The following is a 12236-nucleotide window of genomic DNA, read 5'->3' as shown; positions in this document are numbered from 1 at the left end:
ACTTAACACTCACAGGAGGCTGTGAAATGTCAGAGATTCCCGCCAGTGTTAGTGGCAGGGTGTTAATTACCTTAAACATACGCTGACTCACAGGTCAATACTCAGATGTTTATACCACCATGTGTGATGTGAATAATTATTCCCTTTATTAGAAACATAAACACTTAAAATGAAAGGGCATTATTTTCCAGAGAGACTTTTTGGCCATTTTTAAATCACAATCAAGAAGATGTAAATTAACTGCCTTAAACCCTTTATTTTGTTGCCCTAAGATTGATCAACAAAAGTAAATTGCCCAAAGCAAATTTAATAGATTTAAAATAATTTATAAGCACATCATTAAAATTATGGATTTATATTTGAATCACATTTTAATGCTGGAAACACAGTATTTTCTTCATGTTTTTTGTGTGTGTAGCTGAGGATTTAAGAAAAGTTTTTAAAATGGTTGCACAAGCAACTGACATACAGATATTTCAACAATATTATTGAAATACATTTAAATAAACATGTAAATACAACTATGAAACAATATTCAATCTAATTTAATCATAATATTGGGATTCTCTTAAAACTGCTAATTAGTATATTATTATTTATCAACAACATTAGAAATAATAATAATTCCTTGCAGTTGTTTAATTTAATGCATTTCATTTTGTTCATGATTTAATGCATGAACAAAATGTCTATTTAATGTCTTAATTTATTTGCAAAAAAAAGATTATTCAGATTTTTTTTACTATGCATTCCAGGTGATTTCAATTAAACTGCAGTTGGTTTGTTTTGATTAAGTAATAATGTCAAAAAATACAGCTAACTACCCCAACAATACTTATTTAAAACAAAAACACAGTAAAAACAAATTTTTTTGACAATGTTAATTTAGTTATCATTCATCATCAATATCAATATCATTTATTAATCTTAGTTCATGTTAATTCCAGAAATTAATGAAAAAAATTCTATCAAAAGTTAATGCATATAATATGAATTACTGTATTGGCATTATCTAACTTTAACAAAGATTAATCATTGCTGATAAACTATATTGCTCATTATTAGATCGTGTTAACTAATGCATTAACTAATGTTAAATATAGAATGAAATACTGTTGGCTTACAGTAGAAAGTGTGATATGAGGATTTAGGGTGGAGGTTAAATGTCAGAATAAAATTCTCACTGGAGGATGGTTTGTCTGGTTTGACTGAAAGAACTAAATGATCAAGTTGCACCCCAGCTAGTGCTTAAAAGGATAGCTCCTCCAAAAATGAAAATTCTGTCATCATTAACTCACGCTCATGTAATTTCCTACCTGTATAAATTACTTTGTTCCGATGAACCCAAAGAAAGATATGTGGAAGAATGTTTTCAGTCCCGGGACATAATTGACAACCATAGTAGGAAGAATTAAATGGTAGTCAAAGGTGCCCGAGAACTCCTAAATTCTTCATAATATCTCATTATGTGTTCAACAGAACACAAGAATACAATATTTGTATCTCTACTATGGTACTGGATGACGTCCCATAACTGAAAATTGCTAACATTCTTCCATAAATTTCTCTGTGTTCATTGGAACAAAGAAATGCAAACACTTTTGAAACCAAAGTAAATGAGAGTAAATGATGACAGATTTTTTATTTTTGATGAACTATCTTTTGATAACTAGGTTAGCATCAGGAAGATCTTTTATTTCTCGAATTGTACCATAAACATCGTAGCAGCATGAATAACTGGAGTAATGTTGAGTTATCAGTTGACATCTTGGGACATAAATGTTCTTCATTGGTCTTCACAGTTAGGTTGACCTCCATTCCCGAGACTCATGTCGCATGGTATAAAAGCACGTAAAGTTCAAAGATTTCAGGTACTCCTCCGCCTCACCAAAGAGTCAAGGTATTGTCAAGATGACTAAACTTTATGTGTTTCTTGGGCTATTTAATATGATCAACTGTTTGTTTTTTCTTCTGTAATTTCAGAAACACTGTGTGTCAGAAGCTAACAAAGATGAACTTTTCACTGGATGCTAACATTACACAAAGCAAGGTTTTACGGGACACCTTCAGCGTAGCTCTGACCAAGAATGTCATTGTTGTGGGTTTATGCATCTCCATCAACTACATCAACAGCACGCTGGTCCACACCTTCATGAAGCACGAGATCTTCACCGGAAACCCTCGCTACATCCTCTTCATCCACATGGTGCTGAACGACATTATTCAACTCACCATCGCCGGTCTTCTGCACATCTTAAGCTACATCGTGTTTACTCTGAACGTCTCCTTCTGCTGTGTTCTACTGATGACCGCCATATTCACAACACTTAACACGCCGCTGAACCTCGCTACCATGGCGATAGAGCGCTACATCGCTATTTGCAACCCCCTGCGGCACACCCAAATTTGTACTGTACCTAAAACGTACACCCTAATTGGGGTGATCTGGGTTTTGAGTGCCATCCAGGTTCTGCCGGACCTGTTCATACTTTTAGCCACACAGCCGATATCGTTTTTCCACAGCAACATCTTTTGCTTTAGAGATTATCTGTTTAGTAGCCCATTCATGATCGAAAAGAGAACTGTGGTGTATATTGGTTACCTGTCCTTTGTGTGGATCATCATCGTCTTTACTTATGTGAAGATCATGAATGTGGCGAGGGCCGTAAACTCGGACGCACGTAAAGCTCGGAGCACCATCATCCTACACGGGATTCAGCTCCTGATGTGCATGCTGACATTCATAGGGCCCTTTATGGACAGGTTGCTTCTGTATGTCTTCCCCATGTTTGTACTGGAGATGAGATTCGCGAGTTATTTAGTGATCCAGATCATGCCCAGGTTTATCAGTCCTATTGTGTATGGATTGAGAGATCAAACGTTTTGTAACTACATGAAAAGATATTTGCTGTGCACAGCGTTCAAAACGAGGAGGAGAATTACAACTTTACGGACTGACAAAGATTTAGAGAAAGTTCCCGGTAAATAGGTGTGAGTTATGTGATGGGAGAGAAAAATGATGGTTAAACGCTGACTTGAAACTACAAACATAATTTGAATGTGAACTGTGTAACATGTTAAAGAAATTATCGTAAATTCAATCTGCACATTGGCGTCAGATATGAATTGTTATATGAAAGAATAGAGCGATTTAGTCATTAATCTACTAACATAAACAGCTTGTTGTCCATGTATGGCGATTAAGTACTTAAATGTTTCAATGTACGCTATATTAACAAATAATAAACAAAAACATTTACGTTTTCCAGTAATTCCAATCAAAACTAATATTAAAGGCATTAATATGGTACAATACCATATTAAAGATTTTTGTTTCCATCTTTGTTGCATGGGTCTTCTTTGTCACGAAAAACACAGCATCCCTGTGTACAAGTCATTGGTGGGTTTGGGTGATGAGTGTTTCAGGTCTGTCAAGTTAATTCCGAGCTGTCAAGTTCTTCCATCAATCGTTTCATTATAAATCTTGCTTTGTGCTCATGGGCATCGTCCTGAAAAGGGTCCTGCCCAAACTGTTCATATTAAATTAGAAGCACATATTTCTCTAGAAAATAATTTATAATTACTAAAGTAGTCAAACCTGTTCATTAGAATGGCGCGTCCCAATACTTTTATCCAGTGTAATCATGTCACAGTTTCAACAATTTCTGGTGAGGCTGTAAAATTAAGATTGACTTGAGGATGGCGACACAAACTGTTTCTCTGTGTAGGTCCAACTGTTTGTTGTAGGACAGAGTTTATCTAGACCAAAGCAAAATACATTAATAAGTATTTTTTTTTTAAATGTATTTGTTGAAGCATCTAATCTTTACAACTAAGACTTGTGAACTTACTTGCACAACATGGCAGTGCCCGGCAAGTAAATGTCACCCACCAGTCTATGCCACTTTGCCCAGTGGGCACTCAAATCAATTTTTCAAATATCCCCACATCAGGGCTCCGTGTTAATGCACAGTGCTTCAAAATCACTAAATAATTTTGAATTTATTCATTTGTAACATGTTTTACAGTACATGCACATTCTTCTTGAATAAGTAAAAGAAAAAACTGCATTGGATGATGCAAAAGCAAACTATGAGGCCCACACAAGCAAACATTACAAGAAATAAGTTTGATTAAGAAATTTATATTTTTTAAAAGGGAAGCTCACCCCACCAAAACAACATTTACTCACCCTCTTGTCATTTCAAATCTGAATGACTTTCTTTCTTCTGCAGTCCACTAAAGAAGATATTTTGAAAAATGTTTGTAAACACAATGTCGGTTCTGTTCACTTCTATTGTACCAAAAAACAATGAAAGTCAATGGGTACCGCAGTTGATTGGTTCCCAACATTCTTTAAAATATGTTTTTTTGTTTGATCTGCAAAAGAAACTCAAATCACAAGAGGCTGAGTAAATGATAACAACATTTTTGGGGTAAACTATTATTTTAATGTTCTGCAAATCAGGTTTCAATTTGGCATTCATTTTTATTCCCCCCAGTGGTTTGTGACATCACTGTTCTCATCATCCTCACTCAGAGTGTGCTTGCATTTAAGAGATGTTGTGTTTTTGCCAGGATGGATGCTTGTTAAGCTGAGACTGAACAAAGGTCAGACCTGTCACTTGAACTCTATATGAACGGAACAATTCATTTTTAATCTTTACATTTTATACTTCAATACTTTATATTTTATAGATGCTGTATAATGCTGATTATGATCTTTATAATATTACTGCTTTCTAATAAGAGTGTCTGTTCCTTTACAGGATGAAATGCTGAATATGCGGCTTTACTTGAATCTAGATTTATCTGTACAGTTGTAGAGAGTATATTCTCTTTGGATATGTTACTTTGGATATGTTTCTATAGTTTCCTTTTATTTATGATGAAAACATAATGATTAACAAAATTAGTAATTTATGTTATTACAGGTACATCTAAAGAAATTTGAATATCATGAAAAAGGTCAGTATTTTTTGTCACTTATTTCAGAAAATGAAACCCATATATTATATAAATTCATTACACATATAAAGTGAAATATTCCAAGCCTTTATTTATTGAAAATTTGATGATTATGACATATGATAATGAAAACCCAAAATTGTGTGTTTCAGAAAATTCAAATATTACATAAGATCAATAAAAAATGATATTTTAAACAGAAATGTAAGCAACTATCAAAGCTTCCATCAGCCTGAGCTGAAATTGATGCAATAATTCATGCAAAAGGAGGCCCAACCAAGTACTGAGTGCATAGAAATGAACATACTTTTCAAAAGTCAGACATTCCTGTTTAAAATATCCTTTTTTATTGATCTTATGTACTATTCAAATTTTCTGATACACTGAATTTTGGGTATTCATAATCATTGTCATAATCATCAAAATTTCAATAAATAAAGACTTAACATATTTCACTCTATGTGTAATGAATCTATATAATATATGGGTTTCACTTTATGAAATGAGTGACAAAAATTATTGACCTTTTTCATGGTATTCAAATTTTTGAGATGTATATTGTTTTACAATAAAAAGTGCCTGAGGTAGTAGCATGAAAATGTTACAAAAATATTTTAATTGGAAGAAATTTGATCGAAGTGCTGACATTTTAGGTTCTGCTTTACTATTATGCTTTGATCCCTGCTTCTGCGTTGTATTAACTGTGGGATTTACCACAGACGTTTAAAAAAAAGTAGCAAATACATGATAAAATGATAACAAATACAAGTGTGAGATATGCAATGACTAAAATGATGAACAGTTGAAACTGTTATATTTGAACATCAGTGTTTAAGGACTCTTGGAAACACTGTTTTATTATTGTAAATGTTTTGATGTTTGATGGCAGTTTACCATATAGTTTTACTGAAAAAAACAGTTCCTGAAACACATTTTTACTTTTGAGTAAAGTATAATGATTATTTATTTTAGATTAAGTTAAAGTCTAGACTAAAACTCATAAAGACTGATTTGCTCCTTGTTAAATTGAATTAATTGAAAAAATTTAATTCAACACAATTGGTCGAGAAGGACTGCATTAGGAGAGTATACTTTCAAAAATGAAAAGTTTTCTGTTTTTCAGTAAAGTTAAAGACTTGGTTGTGCTTAATGTTCACTTATTTTGGGTATTTAGAAGAGTTTTTACGTTTTGTGGTAACCCTTGTTCAGAAGAATGGTGCATGTGCTTATGCTGTGGGAGGCTAAATGTAACCTGTATCAGGTGTTGTGCTAATGCCAGTTCTGAGATCAGTCTCTTCTTGCTCATTTTGGGTTGCATTAGTCAAGGTGTTTGATTTATGCACATAAAGACGCATGTAAAATAAAGAAACTGAAAGAATTGAGTTTAAAAACGTTAATATATATATTTGTGTCCTTTATTCTGTCAACTTAATTTCATGAGAAGGATTAGTTAAATATTTAAGTCTTGCTTACTAAGACATATTAAGGACTATAGTTTAACACTTATCAAAATCTAATTACTTAAACCAAGAACCTCTTAAATTCAAAAAATTTGAGGCAACCATATGCCTTAATTTTTTTGTATTATCAACTTGCAGGTTTACAGTGTACAAACAAAACAAAACAAAGCAAAACGAAAGATTTTTGTTTACTATAATTGAACCATGGTTAATTTTTGTAAAGTTCCCATGCATCATGTTCCTATGTAACCCTGACATACATGGATTGAAATCATTTAAAAAGCCCAATGAATAGTTTTTTTCTATAAAAGATCTCAATCTGTTCATATCTTTTTTTGCAGATCTGCCATTTACTATGAACTCAACAGGTGCCCCACAACTCCTGGGAAGAGATACGTTCTCCACGGCCTTCGCAAAGAACTTCATTGTGGTCCTGGTGTGGGTCCTTCTCAGCTACATCAACGGTACCGTGGTGGTCACTTTCTTCAGGCACCAAATCTTTTACGAAGACCCCCGCTATATTCTTTTCATTCACATGGTCATAAATGACGCGGTGCAACTGACCGTAACCATTTCACTGTTTGTGGTTAGTTACACTTTGTATTCTATTAGCGTAAGCGTGTGTTGTTTTTTCATCCTGGTGGCTGTGTTCACCACCCGCAGCACACCTGTCAATCTGGCAGGCATGGCCATCGAACGCTACATCGCCATCTGCCATCCACTCCACCACGCTCAGATCTGCACCGTGCGCCGTGCTTACGTATTAATAGGGGTAATTTGGTTTGTATCCGTGGTCCCTGACATCACAGACCTGTTTGTTACTTTAGCCAAAGAACCTCTTAGTTTTTTTCAAACCACTGTCTTTTGTCTCAGGCCTAATGTGTTCAAAGACCCGATGTTGCTTTATAAACGGCAGGCCTTCGATGGGATTTACTTCTCTCTGGTTTTCTTGACGCTGTTGAGCACATATCTGCGGATCATGTGCACCGCTCGTGCCCACTCCACCGAGAAGAACTCAGCCAAACGTGCCACCAACACCATCTTGCTCCATGGGGTGCAGTTAATAATGTGCATGCTCTCGTACGTCTCTCCCAGCGTGGAGTCCGTGCTGCACATCATCTTCCCGGGACGCATCCTTGAAATCCGTTTTGCCAACTATCTAATTGTCTATATCCTCCCTCGCTTTTTGAGTCCGATTATATACGGAGTCCGGGATAAAAAGTTCCGGAAATATCTGAAAAGGTATTTTGTGTGCAACCGGCATCAAGTAGACACGAAAGCAGAATGTAACAATGAAGACGAATAAATGGCTCTTTAGTTTGCCACTCTTGACCTATTGTGGGAATTATTTTGATTGATAATCATATTTTTTTGTAATAAATTGTTGCTTACATTTTTGGAAAATATTAGTTTTAAATGATCATGAAATATGTTTTGCTATATGCAGAGATTAAGTAGCAATTTCTCACACTTTGTGTGGTTTCATAGGATGATTTTGGAAAAAAAGGTGCCTTTATAAAAATATCAAAATCAAGAGAGGTATGTATGTATTTTTGGTAACACTTCCAAAAAGGTTGTATTTTTTATTAATGTTGTATTTGTATTGTTGTATTTAGTTCATGTATAAACTTAAAGTAAACTAACAATAAACAATAATTGTATTAATTTATTAATCTTAGTTCATGTTATTTCAGTGTTTACAAATACAGTCTATTTAAAATCAAAGTTTGGACATGTTAACTTAAGGTAATGCACAATGAAGTTACATAAACAACTGCATGTGCAGCTAACTTACATTTAGAAGGGTTATTAATAGCTAAATACATTTTAAAATACAGCAAAATAACCGTTTGGTCATGTAAAAAATACATAGTTTTAATGTTTTTCTTATCAATTTGCAGTCTTTTATATTTAAATAAACTATTATTTTACGTTTTTTAACCGTTTTCAAAAACAGTAAAATTTCATTTAATTACATTTCTTACAGTTATATTATTTATGGTTCATGTTGGCAAAAGCATTTACTAAAGTTTACAACAACAACTTTATTATGTTACCATATTTTCTTTAAAATGTGGAAATTTTGAAAGACTTTTAATAGGAGTTCTTACATATACATACAGTACAGCGATAATTATATAAATAAATATAATAAATAATAAATAAGACATATTTTAAGAACTAGGATTGTTTTAAAAACATATTTTAATTTTATATTAAAAAAAATCTATTTTAATTATAATGATGCACATAAATTACATTTTAACGTTTTATAACTCCAAGATCACGTTTTGTGGAACACACATACTGATCAGTTTGTTTTACTGTGAGTCCTTTTAGATTAAATGATTTTCATCTTTTTTTAAAAGATCTTTTGTGTTGAGAGAAGTGTAAAAATGATATTTTACAGTCTATGTGTTCAGTCTATAACTCATCTACTCATCTATATTTTACAGTCTATAACTCATCTACTGCACTGTAACTTTAATAACTGCACTAACTCACCTACTGCACTGTAACTCATCTATTGCATCTATCGCATAACTAACTGCATCTACTCATCTATTGCACTATAACTTCAATAACTGCTTTAACTCATCTACTGCACTGTGACTGTATATCTGCATCTACTCATGTATTGCACCGTACCTTTAATAACCACATTAACTCATCTACTGCACTGTAACTTTAATAACTGCATTAACTCATCTACTGCACTGTAACTGTATATCTGCATCTACTCATGTATTGCACCGTACCTTTAATAACCACATTAACTCATCTACTGCACTGTAACTTTAATAGCTAATGTCTGTAACTAATGCACACTCAAGTCACTTGCACTATTGTATAGTCTATATTGTTATCTGTTCATAACCTCCTGTACATTAATGTTCACAGTATATAGCCTTCTGTATATATTGTTCATAGTACATACCGATTGTCATATTTTCATAGTACATGCCCATCGTAAATTATTTTCCTAATATTGTATTCTGTATTTATTCACACTGTATATCTGCACTTGCTAATTGCACTTCTGGTTAGACCTAAACTACATTTCGTTACACTGTACCTGTATATGTGTAATGACAATAAAGTTGAATCTAATCTAAAATTACCACTTTCTGTCTGTCTTTGAGGAATACAGAAAACTGGAGTTAAATGAAAAACCTCTAGAGAGCAACTTTACCAATCAACAGTCTTCTTCCATAACACATACAGTATATATACATATCAAACCCACCGTACGACACCACTGCCAGGACGTGATAGGAGGCATTTTAGGTAAGAGTATTGGTTTGATCAAATAAAACACCTAAACGGTAGACACCGACTTTAATATTGGTTGTCTTTAAATAAGGGAACTTGACGCACTGTATCACATTATGGAGGATGGTGTTATGAAACTCGTTTGTATAATTTGTTTCTGTGGGGGTATAAAAAACAATTTGGTGCACTTATTTATCTGTATAGCAATGTATCTTAATTAATTTCATTGTATGACTGCATCATATTATGTACTGTATCTGTTGTTATGCATGTAATGTGATATTAAGTCCATAATGTCCATTTTATCATCTTAGGTTTAAAACATGAACTCCAGTTCTGTCTCAGATTATGTTAACTCCAGTGGGCTCATTCAAAACATCATACCCCGGGACAGCTTCGCAGCGGCTCTCACTAAAAACATTGTGGCCATGCTGGTGTGGTTGGCTCTAAGCATGCTTAACTGCAGCATGGTGACCACTTTTCGAAAGCACAGCTTCTTCTATGAAGATCCACGTTATATCATGTTCATCTGCATGGTCATCAATGATGCTGTGCAACTGACGCTGGTCACTGCTTTGTATGTGGTCAGTATTAAGATGGAATGGGCGAACAAACTGTGACAATAATGAGCATCAAAGTTTGATTTCAACCATTAAATTCATTATGATTTCAATCTTTGACAAGGCTTTATTCAGTCAAAGTTAAAGATATCAAGGTTATATGTTCTTTACATTATGTAGCATGATTTTATGTAGAAAACAGTAAATCACAAAAACTGACTTGGTTTTCACACACAGGGCCACATATTCCAACTCTTATGGATTAAAACGTCGGATTGAATGTATTTAAATTAAATAACAACATAGAACACTTGGTTAGGTGTTTCATATGATGTGTAAGAATGTGCATAGATTTTTGTGCGATTTAAGTGTGCAAATAATTTTTGTTGTCTGTTGTACAAAGTGCTGCACTTAAATCTTGACCAAAATAGTAATAGTTAGTTATTAAAATGAAATGTGTCTGTATAAATGGAAGTGAATAAATGTTTAAGTTAAGTTTATATTAAATGTTCAAAATATATCTTGCCCAACCTGGTGGGATTTAAGATGATCTGCTAGTTTTATTTATATTAACATTAAATCTGGATGAAGTCTTTTGGGTTGTACCGGTTTAAATTGTTTTCACATTTAAGATCTGTGCCTGTAATTTGGAGTTCTTAGAAATTCTCTTGCAAAAGAAAGTACGTTTATTTTATTAAGTATGCTTAAGCAAAGGTCATGTATATTTTTGTGTAAAATTGATGTTGTAAGTTCTAGTACTAGTATAGTTTTAATGTACTGTTTCAATACTACTTGAGACAAGGTGGTCCACTTTTTTTTACAAATTAACTTTAAAGTACTTAAAGTGTTACAGTAGCAAACTTTAAGTACACAAGTAGTTCCTTTCTGAAAAGTACATCAATTATATTTTTGAGGAGTAAAAAAAGAAGTTTACTACTACTAAAGATTTGCTACACATTTCCTCACACTAAAATAAAACAAATGTTTAAATGATTCTTTAAAATGTTGAATTAAAATCCAAATGGTGCCAAAGTCGTCAGACATCTTTTTACTATTTTGAACTAGAACTTATAAATCTAGTTGAAACTTATAACTATTTGTAAAAATCAGATAAACTATTTTGATAAAACAAGATTTACAAAACATTTTAACGATGTTACAATCCTCTTCCTTTTCCATCAGGTGAGCTATGCCTTTTCCAAAATCTTGGCATCCACCTGCTGCCCTCTTATCATGACAGCTGTGACGACCACCCGGTCGACGCCCCTCATCCTGGCGGGCATGGCCCTCGAGCGCTACATCTCCATCTGCTTCCCCCTGCATTACAGCCACATCTGCACGGTCAGACGCACAGCGTGGACCATCTTCATAATCTTCCTCCTGAGCTTAACTCCCTCACTAACCGATCTTCTCATCACTGTGGTCAAAGAACCTCCCTCGCTCTTCCGCTCCTCTATATTTTGCGATCACTCACTCCTATTCCGAGATCGCTCCATCTATTACAAGAACTTAGTCTTTGATAGTGTCTATTTCTCTTTTGTCTTCTTAACTTTATTTTATACATACTGTAAGATCCTGCTGACAGCCCGTGCCGCGTCCACTGACCTTGTAGTTGCCAAAAAAGCCAGAAACACTGTATTATTGCATGGGGTGCAACTTCTTCTGTGCCTGTTGGCATTTGTTGTTCCATCGATGCAAGCTCCACTCATACAACTGTTTCCAATGTACAGCCTGGAGATTCGATACGTGAATTTTCTTCTGGTTTATATCATTCCAAGGTTTCTAAGTCCCATGATATACGGATTCAGGGACGAGAAATTTCGCACTTACTGGCTCAGATATTTTATCTCGAACATGGAGAGAGTAAAACCAGCTTGACACTTCAAAATGTAAGATGAGGTTAACTTGTATAGGACTATTCCATGTGTATGTAATGCACTTTATAAAAGTTGATAAATATACTGTATATGTGTCA

General features: G+C 33.9%; 3 protein-coding genes across 3 annotated transcripts; all 3 read left to right on the top strand.

Annotated features, from left to right (window-relative positions):
• The first annotated feature begins 2056 nt into the window (after positions 1-2056).
• LOC130425017 (odorant receptor 131-2-like) lies at positions 2057-2989 on the top strand. The gene has a single exon (XM_056751047.1). The coding sequence runs from the start codon at positions 2153-2155 to the stop codon at positions 2987-2989; it is 837 nt and encodes a 278-aa protein (XP_056607025.1). The 5' UTR covers positions 2057-2152.
• Positions 2990-6783: 3794 nt separating this feature from the next.
• Positions 6784-7734, top strand: LOC130425016 (odorant receptor 131-2-like). Its single transcript, XM_056751046.1, has one exon. It carries the CDS (start codon positions 6784-6786, stop codon positions 7732-7734), a length of 951 nt encoding a protein of 316 aa, XP_056607024.1.
• Positions 7735-10024: 2290 nt separating this feature from the next.
• LOC130425015 (odorant receptor 131-2-like) lies at positions 10025-12139 on the top strand. The gene is made up of 2 exons (XM_056751045.1): positions 10025-10285; positions 11444-12139. Exons 1-2 carry the CDS (start codon positions 10025-10027, stop codon positions 12137-12139), a joined length of 957 nt encoding a protein of 318 aa, XP_056607023.1.
• The last annotated feature ends 97 nt before the right edge of the window (positions 12140-12236 follow it).

Source organism: Triplophysa dalaica, chromosome 6 (genome assembly GCF_015846415.1).
Source record: "Triplophysa dalaica isolate WHDGS20190420 chromosome 6, ASM1584641v1, whole genome shotgun sequence".
In the NCBI taxonomy this organism is placed as follows: Eukaryota; Metazoa; Chordata; class Actinopteri; order Cypriniformes; family Nemacheilidae; genus Triplophysa; species Triplophysa dalaica.
This window is presented reverse-complemented; position numbering and strand designations above follow the sequence as displayed.